The sequence below is a fragment of the Misgurnus anguillicaudatus genome, chromosome 20, assembly GCF_027580225.2.
Source record: "Misgurnus anguillicaudatus chromosome 20, ASM2758022v2, whole genome shotgun sequence".
NCBI lineage: Eukaryota > Metazoa > Chordata > Actinopteri > Cypriniformes > Cobitidae > Misgurnus > Misgurnus anguillicaudatus.
Genome location: NC_073356.2, coordinates 27888069 through 27905979, shown reverse-complemented (window position 1 = coordinate 27905979; position 17911 = coordinate 27888069). Strand labels below are relative to the sequence as shown.

Sequence of the window (17911 nt, the reverse complement as noted above, 5' to 3'; positions counted from 1 at the left end):
TACAAAGACAACTACAATTAAGTAAAGACTATTTAGACTACTGTTTTGTCTATCCAATGAAAGATGGTGATTTTTCAAACATTTCTAAAAAAACATTTTGTCGATGATTTACCTGAATTTATAGCTGCTTTTATTCCAGCTACAGACACCTGAAGCTCAACAGTTCTCTCCTCCAGAGGCCTAACAGTGACTACACCCTGTAGCGTCTTCCAGTTACTGGGGTCAATGTAACCACTGCTATAGTAATAAAATCCAGGAGATGTGAAACGGTAAGCAAAGAACCCTTTAGACAAAACACAAACAGATACATGAAGTAGGTTGGTCAGAGTAGGTAGGTCAGATTTGTCCCTAAATGGCATTGTGTAACAAACGCATTTTGTCCTCTTTGTTTCCTTGACTGTAAGGCAGCCTTATTTTACTGTAGTATTCTGTAAATTTACTGAAACTAAACCTTTTGCAAGTCTTCAAATGTCCTACCAAACAAGTGTTTGAACAAACAAAAATAACTTTGTGAAGTTAGAATGATGTGTAGGAATGCAACATTCTAAATAAAGTGCTATACTGCATGAATAAATTTAAGTTTAAGAAACAATGGATGTAAGGCAGTGATGTTTAGAATCTTAACAAGTAATATATTCGAACGACTGACACACACACATTAATTGTGATATAGGTGGTGATATACTGTAATGTTTGTACCTTTGGCAGTTTTGGTGTCTCCACTCTTAAAAGCAAGGCCTTCATGATCATAATCAGTACTGCTTGGACTGGACAAACTGAAGACCCTGTAGCCCACATTAGACACAAAAGCAGGTGCTTCCCAGCTCCAAACCACTGTATCTCCCACTGAGACTATAAGTGCAGAGGGACTCCAGGCATAACCCTGACCATACACTAAACGTACACATAGGATGGTATAAGGTACTGTATACAAGCATAACCAAGCACACATAGTCACAAAATTAATTTTTTTTACAAAATATAACACAAAATGAGAATCTGCAAAAAAAAAAAATCAGATGGAGAAGTTTGATGTCCTTGTGGAAAAGTGGAGCAATGCTAACATAACAAAATCTGGAGAGTTAACAATGCAGATGTGACTAAACAACATTAAATCAACAGTTCATCCTAACCCAACTCTAACACCAACCCCAAGCGACATTGACGTCGCATAACGTGACAGCATCACCTTCCGGGATGCCCTTTCGTCTATATCAGACACTGAGGGATTAGCATGAAAGCAACAGAGTTCCCATTTCATTGATATAGTGACGCATAGGGGCACCCTTCGCGTCTTCATACTGATGCTGAAGGTGTTTGAACATGCTTCAAATTTTGACGCCTGGGGAGTGAAACATTCTTGCCTTTCTTACATACCATTCTTGTATAAACGTATTGTTTATTATACTTTGTGTTTGTGACCGCTACCTTTGAGTTTGTTGTACTTGTCATCGCTCTGTCATTGCTGACAGTTATGTGTCTCCCACCCCTCAACACACACTCACACACACAAGAGAAAAACATTGCCTGTCTGAATGAGAGCCTACTCGTTTCAGTGAGATTAATTATAGTAACACGCAGCATTTTAATGTCAGTAACGGTAATGGCGTTATAATGGGGGAAACAGTCATTTATTTGATTACTCGTTACTGAAAAAAATAACGTTGTTAGTAACGCAGTTTATATATAATGCCGTTATTACCATCACTGATGATAACACACAAGCAGTCTTTCAGAATGCTTTCAATACTGTATGCATTTGTGAGGACACCACTAATCTCAATGTATTAATGTACTATACAGTATTTCGCAATATTACTTAAGTAAATTTAGACCTAGATAACCTTAGACTATTAAAAGGACATCAAGGAATGTAGTATATCCTGCTGTTTCAGTCGTTTTATTTTTTTCTGTTGACACGAAACACAAATCTTGACTATCACTGTCCTTGAGGTACGTGATGTGCGTGACAGAGAAAGAGAAAGTAAAAATATTTTACCGGGGTGGAAACCTTGGTTTGTCACTGTATATATTTTCTCTGTAGGCTGGGTTTCACACGTCAGCTGATGTTCTGAAGCGTCTGTTATTTGGCATTGTGTGTCTCCTGTGATAAACACAAGTCTTGCTGAGTCTTATCTGAATAAGCAGAAATCCTGCTACTTTGGTTGATTTAGTAGGCACATCTCATCTAGCCAAACACTGCAACATTGGCTTCACCTTTAAAAAATAGTATGTTTTCTCTTGAAGTTATTGACACATTTTTGGTCCTGTTCTCTTGTCTCCCAGAGTAACATTGTTGTCTTTTGGGACTGAGCTGAATCCAGAGCCAGTGATGGTGATGGTGGTTCCTCCATACAAGGAGCCAAGCGGTGGAGAGAAGCCTGACACCTTCAGAACATACTCTATGGTGCTACTAACACCAGCACTGCAAAACACAAAACCATTTAAATCACATGTGAACTGTATGCTTGAGATTCAACAGTAACCTGCTGTTATTCATTACAGTGATTGATATGAGACCTGATTAAGGCGTATCCCTGGTTCCCAACTCTCACACGTATGTCATATACAGCTGGGCCGAGTGTGGGTAACATGCAGGTGACGTTTTCATTGGTCCACTTCAACAATTCACACTTGGTCTCACCAATCAGAACAGAGCTGCCATTGACCTGCACCTCAAAATTTCTGCCCAAGATGGTGAGAACTCTGAGACCTTTACAAAACAAAAGCAGAGAATTAATATAATATACAACCACATTGATCAGAGGGTGAAGATGATGGGGTTAGATAAAGAATTTCATTCCCAGCATTCCCAGCATACTGCTGGGTGTCAGGTAGGGTTGCCACCTGTCCCGGTTTTACCGGGATTGTCCTTCTTTTTAATAACCTGTCCCGGGAAATTTATCAACTCTCCCGAGACACTGAATGTCCCGGTTTTCGAAAAGCTATGTGAATATGAAATTTAGCGCGCGCACGGCAGAGAGGGAGACCTTGCGTCTGTGTGTGTGTTTGCCTCATTTAGCGCATGTAAGACAGAGAGCTTCCTGATTGGCCTGTTTCAGGACATCAACCAATCAATTGTCAGTGTGGGCGGGTTTTTATCTCTTCTCCCGAACCAAACTAATCAGTGTATCTAGAAACAGGAGCGCCATGGCAGAGGGAGAGTGCCCCAAAAGCGAAAATATAAGACATATTTTACACCAGACTACACGAAAGTGTATCGCTGTCTTAAAAGAGTTAAAATCTTGCATGGTGTAGAGTTTGTAACAGTGACTTCAGCTTTTCCCATGGCGGGTTAAATGATTGTAAAATACATGTTGAGGTGAGTTCAACAAGTTTAATTTCATGTGCATATTTGCTAGTTGCTATTTAGACCTGTTTAAAGTTGCAATGGAATATAAATAAAAACAGTTTACATAAATAGTATAAGCAGCTTTAATAAATTGTAAACCTGATTTACATTTTAACATAATGAACAAATAATTGAGTAACACTTTACAATAAGGTTCATTAGTTAACACATGAACTAATAATAAACTGCACTTATGGCATAAAGCAATTTTTTATCTTTGTTAATGTTAATAATACATTTATTTAAATCTTGTTAACATTAGTTAATGCACTTTGAACTAACATGAATAAACCATGAACAGTATTTTTATTTACTAACGTTATCAAAGATTAACAAATACAGTAACAAATGTACTGCTCACGGTTAGTTCATGTTAGTTAATACATTAAAGGGAAAATCCGCCTTGAAATGATCCTAGGGTTAATAACAAACGTGTGCCGAGTTCGGCCGTTCGCTGGAGTTTGTTTTCATGCTGGTCTAGCGTGACCAGTGTTATTCCTAAACGCAAATTAGCATGTTATGGTAGCCTTCGGGGCATCAGTGCATTAAAAACGAAATCGCTATGTCTATACTACTAATAATGCTCAAAATAACCCCACACTTACACTGTAGCACAATGAGGGTCTCTATATGTAAACCGAAGCATTGAGAACTTTGCAAGTGTACAGGCAGTTTATTAAAAAGAAACATTTACCGTACACGTCTGGACCACACATCCACGCGGGCGCCATCCCGGGAAAACCAAACCCTCGCGCGAAATGTTGTTGCCCTGAACAGGTGTTGTGCTTTCACGCGAGAGTTTAGCCCTCCCAAGATGGCGCCCGCACGGACACGCGATCCAGACGTGAACGGCAAATGTCTCTCTTCAACAAACTGCCTGCACACCTGCAAAGTTCTCAATGCTTCGGTTTACATTTTTTAGCGTACCTGCACTTTTTTCTGTGTTCCGGCATTTCTCACATGTTGCCGGTACTGTGCCTCTCTGAGTCAAAACATTGGTGAATGGGTGATTAATAGTAATGAAATCACATACAGGGAGGGGCACTAAATTAATTATCTGATTTATCAATCATCTTGAAAAAATCATGTGAATAATAGCCGTCTTTAGGAAGTTTCGTTTTTATAATTTGAAGGGGACCGATAAATGTTTTACAAGACGAGAGTACCAGAACTTTTTAACCCCACTTTAAGCACTGCTTACAGTGCATCAAAGGGTATATATTGTGTTCCTTGTAATTCAACTTGTGACCTTTTGTGCCGCCAACACAAAAGTACTACAAGGTTCAAACGTCGTTCTAGTCCTTTTAGGATATGTAGAGCAGATCCCGCACCCAAATGTTTAACTCTTGCACATAGCAGGGGCGTAGCTATAATTTTATTTTTGGGGGGGGCATCTTAAAATGAGGTGGCATCTCGCTCGCTCTCTCTCGCTCTCTCTCTCCTCTGATATTCTTCTCGCTCATCTTTCCATGCTTTTTTAAAAGAGCGTAATATTGTACTTTGCGCGCAAGCTGCCATTGTCACCAAATATTAATGAACTCTCATGCAAAAATGACAGCATAAATTACACACAACAACACGTGACATGAGCTAATCCAATCAAGTTTGAAAACAGCTGTCAATCAGACTAAGAAATCAACATTTTCTTATTTTATTTATTTTAAGCAATTGGAAATCTGAGGGGGCGGACATGTAAATGAGGGGGCCAAGGCCCACCCAGGCCCCCTCGTGGCTACGCCCCTGGCACAAACACGTAACAATCAGGCAAGTATGACAATGGTGATCCATATTTACCATACTTTTCTGCATTCTTGTCAATTAAAGGAGGACATATCTATTTCAAGAGATGAACAGATAGTGCGGCAGTATCGCCATGCAGGTAATTCTCAGATTGAAATACAATAATGTGAAAATTTGCAAATATATAATAAGACCAACTATAAGGAAACAAACATGGTGAATCACATTGAGAAACTTATTTAGAGGTCTACAGCATTTTTAGAATGTAGAATGTAGTAGATGCCAGCACAGTGGCAGGAGATGGGCGTGGCTGGTTTTAGTTGCAGCAGAAGAAGAATTTGTCCAGAAAAGAGTGGTTTTACTATTGAAATAATGAAAAGACATTTTAAGCACAAAAAATTACAAATGTTTTTTAAGAAAGCCTTATTTTGGTAAGTTAAATGTTTGAATGGAAAAATAAAAAAATATTGCACTCAAACAAAAACTCTTACCAAATACTGTTGTAGTTTGTGGGCTGACAGCAGTGATGGTGGCCGTCAGAGTGTTGTTGTATGTGAAGGAGTTGTTTAAAGATGCTGTTATCTCTCCTATGGTCACTGTTACAGTCTGTTCACCTGCTAACCCCTAATTTATGTTACACACACAAGATATGTTTCATGTAGTGCAATATAGTCAACCTGAATTACTTAAATTTAACAAACAAAAAAAAAAGTTGCATAACATTGAGTAAATTAACCAAGAATTAATTAAGTGTTATTAATGTACATGCATGCCTTTTTAAAGAAAATCAAGTTAAAGCAACCCCTTGACTTACAACAGGAACTATGCATCTCAGCTGGCTAAATTCTGCTTCAGTAACATTACATGGCCGAGTGCCAATGGTGACTGCTGTATCATTACTGAATCCATAACCAAACACAGTCAGAATCGACCCCCCTGTGAAGCAAAAAAGATCATGTAGTATATTTAATCCTGAACCATATTTATACACATATACTTAAGCACTTTATTATTTTTTCTCTCTTCTTCTTTCCTACCTCTTTTAACTTAATTGCTATGTGTATTTGACAGTCATGTCACTTTCACTTTTACATTTATTTTAGCAACCGTTTTAGGTGTTGTCATGTACCTGCTGCACTTCCTGTAGTGGGATTTATGGAGGTCACTCCTATCAGATGTGTGAAGTTATAACTGTTGCCATTCTCGTATCGGGCATTGCCCAGGGCAGAGAAACTCAGAGACACTGGTTGCATACCAGCACTTGCCGGACCAACTCTGCAGGTTATATAGCTGTCTACAGTATAACAGAGACATTAGTCAATATTTTTTCTTAAATAGTGCTTTTTCATAAACTGTGCTGACATCTACTGCATTTAACGTCATATACTGTAGTGTACATGCTCTTAAAAGTTAACAAACATGGACCAAAAGCTACAAAACTCAATTTCATGGGACTTTAAAAAATGCATGATGTTTTTGGATTTTTACTTACTGGTGACCTCTTTGACAGAGCATTCCACATCACCAGTCTTTACAGTGACATTGCCACCATCAAATCCAGATCCAGTTATGTTAAGAAGAGTTGACAAACCACTTGAACCTGAAAATACAAGTCATACCAGTAAAGCACTAAAAACAAGATTACAGCTTATTGTATGTCAGTGTATTCATTAACTGCACCTTTTGGTGGAGAAATTCCTGTCACTGTTGGTGTCTTAGATTCACTCCAGTTGAAACCACAGTCACCCGAACACCATGATGGGATGCCGTTGATGAAAACTTCCACCTTTTGGATAAAATGTATTTAAATATGCACATATGCATAAGTTTTCAGACACCAACATTGGATGTCTTAAAATGTTCTCAAATGGGTTTTGATTATGTTATTTATTTCTGATATCAAAATAAAAAAATTACCATTCATTTGAAAGATTTAAGCCAATTTATTGTGTTCCTGCTGTCCACAATCATTGATTATTTATAGTGAAAGATTTAGTCTTTTACAATAAAAGTAAATGGTGACCAATGCTGTCAAGCAAGATTTTTAAAGCAGTTTTAATAACCTACATATTAGTCATAAAAAGCTTACAGTATGACTTTGAAAGAATGGCAGACTACATCTATGATGTTTAGCAGTCATACGTCTATAAAAAGACCAGCCCTGTCATTATGATAAACTTTTTTTGGTTTTCACAGAAAAAAAAATATTTCTACAATGTAAAAAAATATTTGCTGCCTTATTTTTTTGTTTAATCAACAAGGTTGAGTATATGATGACACTGTTTTTATTTTTGGGTAAACTGTTCCTTTAAAGGGGACATTTATCTACAATGAAATGATTTAGTGTACACCTCTTTGTAACCCTTTTCATGCTCTGCTTGAGCCTCCTCCAGAGATGTAAATTTCCATAGCACAAAAGTATTTACACTAAACAGGTTTTTCTAACAGGTCTTTCAACTAGCACGCATTAGCACTATTGAAAAACTGCACAATCAGGTGACGCAAGGTCAAGTATTTTTTTTTAACAAACAAGTATTATCTGTAGTGCGTGGGAAATGCACCTGTGGTTTATCTGTTGCTGTGCGCAGGTAGTCTCCCATAATTCTCTGTTTGAAGAGTCCTCCTTGCTGAACCTCATGAGATGTCACAGAAGGATTCACTCCAATCACAGCAGAAGAATTAATCTGGTTCACATTTAAGATTATAAAATGAAAATGGAAAGCATGAGTCAGATCATGTGGTATTTATACTGTATTATAATGCATGACTTCTGAGCACAGAAGATCACTTAGATCAATTCTAAGGTCAAATCTAGAGGAGACCCTTGCTCTGACTGTTAAATTCAGGCTAAAATCTCATAATCTAATTAAGGATTAGGAGCATCAAAGGTTAATCATTCAGATCAGTTTCAACCTTGACATGACCTTCCATACTCAGTATTAAAGATTAAAGTTAATATTCTTTACATTATGTAGGATGAAATTTTGATGAAATTATTTTAGCTTTACGGGCAGGGTCACTGTATTATTAAAGCAAAATCCTAAATCAAAAGCCTGAGTTTAAACTTTATTAAATCTCATTGCAGAACAATTGAGATATTAAAGAGATTTCATTTGTGATTTATTTGTTATTGAAATTGACAAATCTGATTGTATGCCTTCTGCTTTTATGTTTATAAGTTTATTGTGTCTTGCCTCTAAAAGTGGCTGATTGCCAGCGACAGAGACCCATCGGATGTCCCATGTGTAACCTCTGCAATCTCCAGATTTCACCACTTCCAGCTGACCGAGCTCTGAAATCCTCTGTAGGGCGTACTGCAGATCCACAGCACTAATGTCTACTGGCAGACCTGAGGTACAAACACCATACATAACATTTAAAACCAGATAACCCACTGTAGCTTGTGGATTATGTGAAGAAGTAAATCCAGTTCAGACGTATTCATTTCAAAAACAAAACAGAAAGCAAAAATCTGTGCAAAATTCCATTAAACCCATAGACAGCGTGTTTACCCTCAATACGTTGACCAGAAACTAAAACATCAAAAGTTCCAGTAAGAGGGGGGCTGGCTTTGTGAAGGCGGGTAATGGTGACTGTGGCATTCTCCTGGTGTTGAATCATTAGATCTTCTGTGCTATTGGGCATTTTCTACAGGACAAAAATGTAAAAAATGAAAGATTAGAAAATAAAACACATTTAAACATAAACCATACCAATCTGCAACAACGTATGAGGAGCTCAGGTGAAAAGCCGCTAAACGCCACCTCAGTCAAAAATGAGATAATAATATTAACCAATGTACAGTATTATACACGTATCAAATACTTTTGCTTAAAATCCACAGCCCTATTGACAGAATACAATAAGGGGCAGTTTCCCAGACATTGATTAAAGCTAACCAAACTGGCATTTTAAAGGGACACTCCACCTTTTTTTGAAAATATGCTTATTTTACAGCTCCCCTAGAGTAAAACATTTGATTTTTACTGTTTTGGAATCCATTCAGCCAATCTCCGGGTCTGGCGGTACCACTTTTAGCATAGTTTAGCATAATCCATTGAATCTGATTAGACCATTAGTATTGCGCTAAAAATTAACCAAAACAGTTTAGATATTTTTCAATATTTTATTTTTTTCCAATTTAAAACGTGACTCTTCTGTAGTTACATTGTGTACTAAGGCCAACGGAAAATTAAAAGTTGTGATTTTCTAGGCAGATATGGGGGAGTTGGAACAAGAATAGAAGTCATCCCCCATCCTGCTACCTCTGGAGTTACTTTCCAAGCCACCATCCTCCGAGACCATCAACATCACCAGCTGGGAGCCTTCATTGATTCTGGGACTGCTGGGAATTTTTTGGATCTAAACGTATCCAGACGTTTGGGTATTCCATCCTTGGTTCTCCAGAAGCACCTAACCATCACTGCTCTTGATGGCAGACCCCTTGGGTCAGGTCAGGTGAGTCACTGTACTCCTTTTCTTCAGTTTGAAATTGGGGGCCATAAGGAGCTAATGCAATTTTTTCTGATGCAATCACCATAGCTTCCCCTAGTTCTTAGATATCCATGGCTATCCTGTCACAACTCACATATAGATTGGTCCATGGGTATTGTTAAGAGCTGTGGAATTATTTGCTGTGTCTTTAATCTCTCCTCTCCCGAGTTACTGAAGGCATTTTCAAGACCTTTGTCAACACTCTCCAGGTGGCCTGCCCCTCTCAACCATAACATACCTTTTACTCAAGGACTACTTGTATCTCAGGTCAAGTCTGATAATGCTAAGTCTCTAAGTTTTCCCCTCAAGTCATCTCTAGTCCTTCAGACAGCAGAAACACCCAAGGTTCTTATTGTAAAGTCTATAAGTACACCCTCTGGGTCCCTCCCTGAAGTGTCCCGACATCCTCCTGAATATGCTGATCTCAGAGAGGTCTTCAGCAAGTCCCGAGCTACCTCCCTTCCTCCTCCCAGACCATTTGCTTGTGTTATAGACTCGGTCCCAGGTGCATGCCCTCCACGGGGTAGGCTGTACTCCCTCTCTGCTCCTGAGAGGGTTGCTATGGAGAAGTATCTTAAGGAGGCTTTGGATAATGGTTTCATTTGTCCTTCAACCTTACCAGCTGGGGCAGGGTTTTTTTGTTGGAACAAAAGATGGCGACCTCAGGCTCTCCATTGACTACAGGGGTCTTAACTGCATCACAATCGGGGGTGCTATGGAGCAGTGTAAGTAGGAGACGCGTTTGCTAACCTCTCCACATTCAAGTCGATGAAAGTGTAACTTATTTGTCTCTAAACTAACTTTAAATGGGCTACAAGCCTAGGTAAACATCCATAGTACCACAAGCGATTTTTAAATTTCGTCAATGCCGTCCAAAAAACAACCTCAGACCACGAAACCTTCTCAGTCACTACCGAGGCTACTGGCAGTATGGCGACGACCGCTCAAACGCCATGTCTAGGGCTCGAAGATAAAGATGTGTCGCGGATGATGGAGAAAATCTCTGACAAGATTATCAGCGCCTTAGACGAGAGGTTTGATAAACTAGAAACAACTCTTCGGGCAATACAGATGACACAACAAGAGCTAAATGAGAGGGTCGAGGCTATAGAAGGACAGACTGGTGACCATGAAACACGGATCCTCTCTTTAGAAACTTCCCTGGGTGCCTTAAGTAAAGAGAACAGGGCATTAAAGTCCAAGCTTAACGATCTTGAGGGCAGATCGTGCAGAAATAACATCAGGATTGTTGGTATACCGAAAGGTATGGAAAAGGGAAGGCCAACCGAGTTTGTGGCGGAACTAATCGTGCGACTTTTCAAAAACTTCTCCAATCCCCCAATCATCGATCGTGCCCACAGAATTTTACAGCCAAAGCCTCCGGAAGCAGCTAGATCGCGCGCGATTATTGCCCGGGTTCATTACATCCAGGATAAAGAGGGCATCCTACGCCTTCGACAGGGACGTCAGCTCGAATTCGAGGGATGCAAGGTGATGATTTCCCCAGACTACACGGTCGAGGTAATGGACAACGTTGGCGCTTTAGCGAACTGTTACAGCTGCTAAGAGAGCTCAAGGTTCAGCATGCTCTGCGTTTCCCTGCCAAACTTTGCATCACCTATAATGGAAATGCCAAAGTGTTTACATCTCCCACGGACGCAAAGCTGTATATAGACAAGGATCTGAGACAAGCTATCAGGACTGACTAAGAACAAAACCGCTATGTTGAACTATGGAAATTAAAGAGAGACTGTAAGTGCACACAATTTTTTATTTTCTTCCATTTCGTTTTTGGACTAGACTTGGATGTGGAGTCTTGGTGTCTTGTTGTTACACATCTTATTTAACTCGTGTATAGTTTAACGCGAGTTAGGGTAATTCAATACTTGGGTTATTGCTTCAGGTATTTGGCGCTTCAGCCGCCAGGGGGAGCCGTAATGCTTCGTTTGGGGAAGTCATTTGAGGGGTTTGGGTGGGTAAAGGGGTTAAAGTTCATTGTTAGAATTTTTTCTTTCTTTTTTTGTAATAGTTTTTGTTATTATTGTTATTATCTTATATACATATATACTTTTTCTTTTCCAAGGGGCAATGGATGGTCTTACTTTCTATGTACAGGAGTTAAATGTTAGGAAATGATCAGACTAATAGAGGAAATCCCAGTTTAACTCTGACATCTTGGAATGTCAAAGGACTTGGCCAACCTATTAAAAGAAGCAAAGTGTTCACTTATCTTAAATCTTTGAAAGCAGACATCTTATTTCTTCAAGAAACACACATAGCGGTGGGTTACGAGCGGAAACTTAGGGCGAATTGGATATCCCAGGTATATCAAGCTCCTTTCAGTAGTAAGGCCAGGGGAGTAGCAATCTTATTTCGAAAAGGCATCCCATTTCAGCTTGATTCGATGACTCTCGATCCGCATGGTAGATATATCTTGATATCAGGACAAATTAATTCTTTACATATTACAATGCTTAATATATATGGTCAGAATACTGATGACCCTAACTTTTTCAAAAAGATTTTTAATTTAATACCATCCGGGTGTACAAATGTCATTATTGGTGGGGATTTCAATTGCTACCAAGATCCGGTGTTGGATCGATCATCCTCAAAGTCACCTCCTAATATAACCTCAGTACAGACCCTCAATAGACTAATCAAAGACAGGAACATGATAGATATATGGAGATTGCAACATCCAACGGATAAAGAATACTCATTTTACTCAAAAGACCATAAAACCTATACTAGAATTGACCATTTTCTGGTCACTTCAGAAATGATTCATAGAATAACTTATTCACAGTACCATAACAGGTTGATATCAGACCATAGCCCCATCTCACTTAAACTTAATAATATTTTGCCACAACAAAATTTTCGCTGGCGGTTCAATCCCTATCTTCTTAAAGATCCAGCTTTTGAAATTTACATTACTAACAAACTGGACGACTTCTTTGAAAGTAATGATAACGGAGAAGTCTCTGACTCCATTTTATGGGATACCCTTAAGGCAGTAATGAGAGGTCATATTATTGCTTATGAAACTGCTAAGAAGAAAAATAGCCGTAATAGGCTCTTGTCCATAGAAAACCTACTCACAGAAGCAGAAAAGGAATATAGAAAATCTGGATCACAAGAGGATTATAAAAAAATACTGAATTTAAAATATGAATATAACTCAATATTAGGGAAAAGAATTGAGAATCTCCTGCTCAAACTGAAACAAAAATACTTTGAACTGGGTGATAAACCGGAAACATTATTAGCAAGACAATTAAGGGGTGAGCAAGCAAAACATACAATCCATCGACTTAAGTCCCAAACGGGGGACAATATAACTAATCCAGAAGAAATCAATGAGACTTTTAGACTTTTTTATTCAGATCTTTACTCTGCCAAATGCAATGCCAATCAGGAGGACTATGATTCTTTTTTCGATGGTCTTAATTTTCCCCAATTAAACGAAATTGCAAAAGAAGACCTAGATGGATCATTTTCAGAAGCAGACATTTCAGAGGCCATCAAATCCTTCCCATCGGGCAAAGCACCAGGCCCAGATGGATTTGGGTGTGAATTCTATAAAACCTTCTCTTTAAAATTAGCCCCTTACTTACTGAGAATGGTTAATGATTCATAGAATTGGCAAAATGGCAAACTCCCCACTTCACTATACGAGGCAAATATATGTGTTCTGCTAAAGAGAGGTAAAGATGATACTGACCCAGCCAACTATAGACCGATTTCGCTTCTCAATTTTGACCAGAAGGTGATAACAAAGATACTAGCAAATAAACTTGGAAAACATATCTCTACAATAGTACACCCGGATCAAACTGGATTTATACCAGGGCGCTTTTCGTTTGGCAATGTCCGTCTTCTACTTAATATTCTTTATAAGGACCTTAATAAAGAACCCCCAGGAGCAATCATCTCACTTGACGCTCAAAAGGCGTTTGATCAAATAGAGTGGCCATACATACTAAAAACACTTGAATATTTTGGATTCGGCAGTCACTTTATTAAATGGATAAAAATTCTATACTTATGCCCTCAGGCATCCATTTTGACAAACTCCAATAAATCGAATGCTTTTAAGTTAGGTCGTGGAGTTAGACAAGGAGATCCTCTCTCCCCTCTTCTCTTTGATATTGCCTTAGAACCATTAGCAATGGGGATTAGGTTTCATCTGCATATACATGGAATAAAGATTGGAGATAAAGAAGCTTTGGTCAGCCTATATGCTGAAGACTTATTGTTGTATCTCTCTGATCCAGCCAAATCAGTATCCTACTTACTTCAATACATCAATGACTTCGGGAAAATTTCTGGGTATACCATTAATTGGACCAAAAGTGAATTTATGTCACTTGCACGGCACACAAACAGTAACCAGATAGGTCCGCTGCCGTTTAAGATTGTTAAAGATTACATCACATACCTTGGAATTAAAATTCCAAAAGATCCCAAACTAATTTTTAAACTACATTTTTTAGCAAAGATTGACAAATTAAAAGATAACATAGAACGGTGGAGAATTCTTCCGCTGTCGATGATAGGTAAAATTAATGCAATTAAGATGGTCACTCTGCCGCAGTTCCTTTACCTCTTTCAAAATTTGCCTATATATATTCCTGCATCTTTTTTTAAGCTCTTGGACTCAATTATCCTACCATTTATCTGGGCATACAAAACTCCCCGTATATCAAAAATGCACTTACAAAAACCTAGCCAAATGGGAGGTCTGGGGCTTCCGGTGTTTATATTTTACTATTGGGCAGCGAATGTTAGGGCATTATCTTACTGGCAGAAAGGTATCTCTGGTGAAACCCTTTCCATAGCTGACCCTTTATGGCTTAGAATGGAGACACTATCTCTAAAAACATCTTGCCTCCCAGCTATACTTTTTTCTAAAGTATCTCCTTCGTCCAAACTAATTGGGACGAATTTAATAATCAAAAATTCAATACGTATATTAAACCAAATAAGGAAACATTTTAAATCACCTGACACATCCATTCACACGCCCATTGTAAATAACCACAACTTCAAACCCTCTCAGTTGGACCGAGGTTTTACTGAGTGGAGAAGTAAAGGTTTGCTATCTATTGGGGATCTTTATATAGATAATACGTTTGCATCCTTCAATCAGTTACAAGCCACATTTAATCTCCCAGCCTCAGACTTTTTCCGGTACCTGCAAGTGAGACACTATGTCCAAACAGTCATTCCACAATTTATGAACAAGCCAAAACCTGACACATTTGAACACTGTCTCTTGGTAAATCCAAATTCTAGACATTTAGTCTCAAACTGTCTGAACATATTCCAGCTGCCAGTGAGCACAAACTACATAAAAGAAGCCTGGTCTAAAGACTTTGATGAAGAAGTGTTTGAGGAAACCTGGAATGAAAGTCTTAGTAATATTCAAAACTGTTCAATAAATGTAAGGCACAGGCTGATTCAGTTCAAGGTTATCCATAGATTATACTTCTCCAAAACTAGATTACATAAAATATTCGGCACTGTCTCTCCACTCTGTGACAGATGTAAAATAAAAGAGGGCACCTTGTCACATATGTTTTGGTTTTGTTCTGAATTGTTTCAGTTCTGGACTGCTATATTTGATCTTTTCTCAAAAGTATTCCAACAGGAGGTTAAGCCAGATCACAATCTGGCAATTCTTGGAACTTCTGAGACATTAAACACTCTTCCAAATTCGTAGCAAAAATCCATACTGATGGGAATGACTCTTGCAAAAAAGGCAATACTTGTAAACTGGAAATCACCGGATCCCCCATGTTTCAAAGTCTGGATGAGTGAACTGTTCCATGTTATACAATTGGAAAGGATACGTTCCCTGGACCATAAATCCCAACGGCAATTCCAAAAAGTATGGCAACCCTTTGTGGATCTCCTCAAACCGGAACAGTGATCTATTATTACTCACTCTGATTGTACTATTTTTCTTTGAAATGTAATTTTATGTCCATCCATCTTCCCCTTTTATCTTCTTTTTTTTACTTTATGTTACTAATTTATTTCTTGTTATATGTTCTCGTATGTATACTGTAATATGCAAAATCCAAAATAAAATAATAAAAATTTTTTTTTAACTGCATCACAATCAAGAATCGCTACCCTCTGCCTTTGATGATCACTGCTTTCAAACTCCTACAAGGTGCCACAATTTTCACTAAATTGGATCTTTGAAACGCTTACCATCTGGTCAGATTTAGAGAGGGTGACGAATGGGAGACCGCATTCAACACTCCCACTGGCCACTATGAATACAAGGTAATGCCCTTTGGCCTGGTAAATGCCCCAGCTGTTTTCCAGGCTCAAATCAATGATGTACTACGGGATGTGCTGGCCAATCCTTATTTTTGGCTCCTTATTTTCTCTAAAGACTACCAGGAACACGTTCAACATGTTCGACAGGTCTTGTCCCAGCTACTTAAACACAGCCTCTTCGTCAAGTTGGAGAAAAGTAAGTTTCATGTTTCCTCAGTCCCATTTTTTGGCTTCATTGTGTACAAGGGGAATCTTCAGATGGATCCTGGCAAGGTCCATGCAGTATGGGAATGGCCTCAGCCCAGCTCTGTAAAGCAGGTACAATGCTTTCTTGGCTTTCCCAATTTTTACAGAAAGTTCATTAGAAATATTAGCTCTGTTGCAGAACCTCTCTCCGCTCTCACCAAGAAGTCTGCTCAGCCATTCAGGTGGACAGAAAAGGCCAACCAGGTTTTCAACTGGTTGAAATGACTCTTTACGTCTGCTCCCATCTTAACTCTCCCAGACCCAGAGTTGCCCTTTGTGGTTGAGGTGGATGCTTCTGACAGGGGTAGGACCCGTCTTGTCTCAGAGAGCCAGGTTTGACAACAAACTTCACCCATGTGCTTTTCTGTCTCGCCGACTGTCTGCAGCAGAGAGGAATTACGATATTGGAAATCAGGAGCTGTTGGCAGTTAAGGTGGAACTGGAGGAGTGGAGGCATTGGTTGGAGGGGGCCAAGCATCCTTTCCTCATCTGGACAGACCACAGAAACCTTACTTACATTCGGGAAGCCAAGAGATTAAATTCCTGCCAAGCTCGCTGGGCTGTTTTTTAATCGGTTTGACTTTGTTCTTTCTTACCCCCAAGGTTCCAAGAATTTGAAACCAGATGCACTTTCAAGGCAATTTGATATCCCAGAGCAGGAGTCCAGACCGGAACCCATACTACACACCTCCAGAATAGTAGCAGCTATCCAGTGGGGCATTGAAGCTGCCATCAAAAAGGCCCATTGGCAGCAGCCAGATCCAGTTAATGGTCCACCAGGACGTCTCTTTGTACCTAACCGATTACGCTCTGATGTATTGCCGTGGGCACATGCTTCCCTCCCCTCTGGTCATCCTGCGGGCCACAAGAACTTGCAGATTCATTCAAAGGAGATTTTGGTGGCCCAAGTTACAAAGAGATGTTCGGGATTTTGTTGGCACTTGTACTATAAGGAACCCAGAACCCACCCCCTAGGACTACTGCACCCTTTACCTATCCTCAAACATCCCTGGTCACACATATTTATGGACTTTGTAACAGATTTGCCCAAATCACAAGGTAATACAGTTATTCTGGTGGTGGTGGACAGATTTTGAAAAGCATGTCACCTCTTGGCTTTACCCAAACTTCCCACAGCAAGCCAGACTGCAGAGCACCTTATGCATCATGTGTTCAGGAAACATGGCTTCCCACAAGATATGGTCTCTGATAGAGGCTCTCAATTCACATCCCGGTTCAGGAAGATAAACCCAGTATCTTACCGGTTGCTTCTGCCCAGATCAGAGGTGGGGAACTCGAGTCACATGACTTGACTCGAGTCACAATTTTCAGGACTTGTGACTTGCTTGATTAAAGTATGAAAATAACTTGACTTGACTTTGACTTGAGAACAAGTTACTTGAGACTTGAATTGACTTAAAGGGGAAGACTCGAAAATGACTTGAACTTATAAATAATAAACAAACATTAATACATTTCTTTAAAATAAAAAAATAATATTGTGACGTCAGCACCACTAATCAGCGTCTGTGCCCGCTGCACAATTCAAACCGCACCAAACATGGCAGACAGTAACGTTAGTCGAGCTCCACAAATAGTCTTGTTATAAAGACTTTGAACTGGACCGTGCCAATAAAAAAAGATTTGCCAGATGCAAAATATGAAACGCAAGAATATCTGACAGGACAACCACAACGTCAAGAACAGTAAGGTAAGAAAGTCATCTCTTTATAGTCAGTTCACTATATAACTATTACGCAATAAATTAACGTTAATCTTTCC

The 17911-nt window shown here is 39.2% G+C and overlaps 1 protein-coding gene across 1 annotated transcript in view; it reads right to left on the bottom strand.

The window, feature by feature from the left end:
- LOC129454958 (fibrocystin-L) overlaps positions 1-17911 on the bottom strand; it is a 67894-nt gene that overhangs the window by 29592 nt on the left and 20391 nt on the right. The window contains exons 24-36 of the mRNA XM_073858431.1: positions 8605-8740; positions 8287-8441; positions 7654-7776; positions 6773-6878; positions 6585-6692; positions 6222-6386; positions 5907-6028; positions 5584-5716; positions 2521-2713; positions 2284-2425; positions 2000-2105; positions 700-894; positions 113-283 (exon numbers count right to left, since the gene is read on the bottom strand). Of these exons, the coding sequence (XP_073714532.1) occupies positions 113-283; positions 700-894; positions 2000-2105; positions 2284-2425; positions 2521-2713; positions 5584-5716; positions 5907-6028; positions 6222-6386; positions 6585-6692; positions 6773-6878; positions 7654-7776; positions 8287-8441; positions 8605-8740 (1855 nt within the window). The remainder of the gene's footprint in view (positions 1-112; positions 284-699; positions 895-1999; positions 2106-2283; positions 2426-2520; positions 2714-5583; positions 5717-5906; positions 6029-6221; positions 6387-6584; positions 6693-6772; positions 6879-7653; positions 7777-8286; positions 8442-8604; positions 8741-17911) is intronic.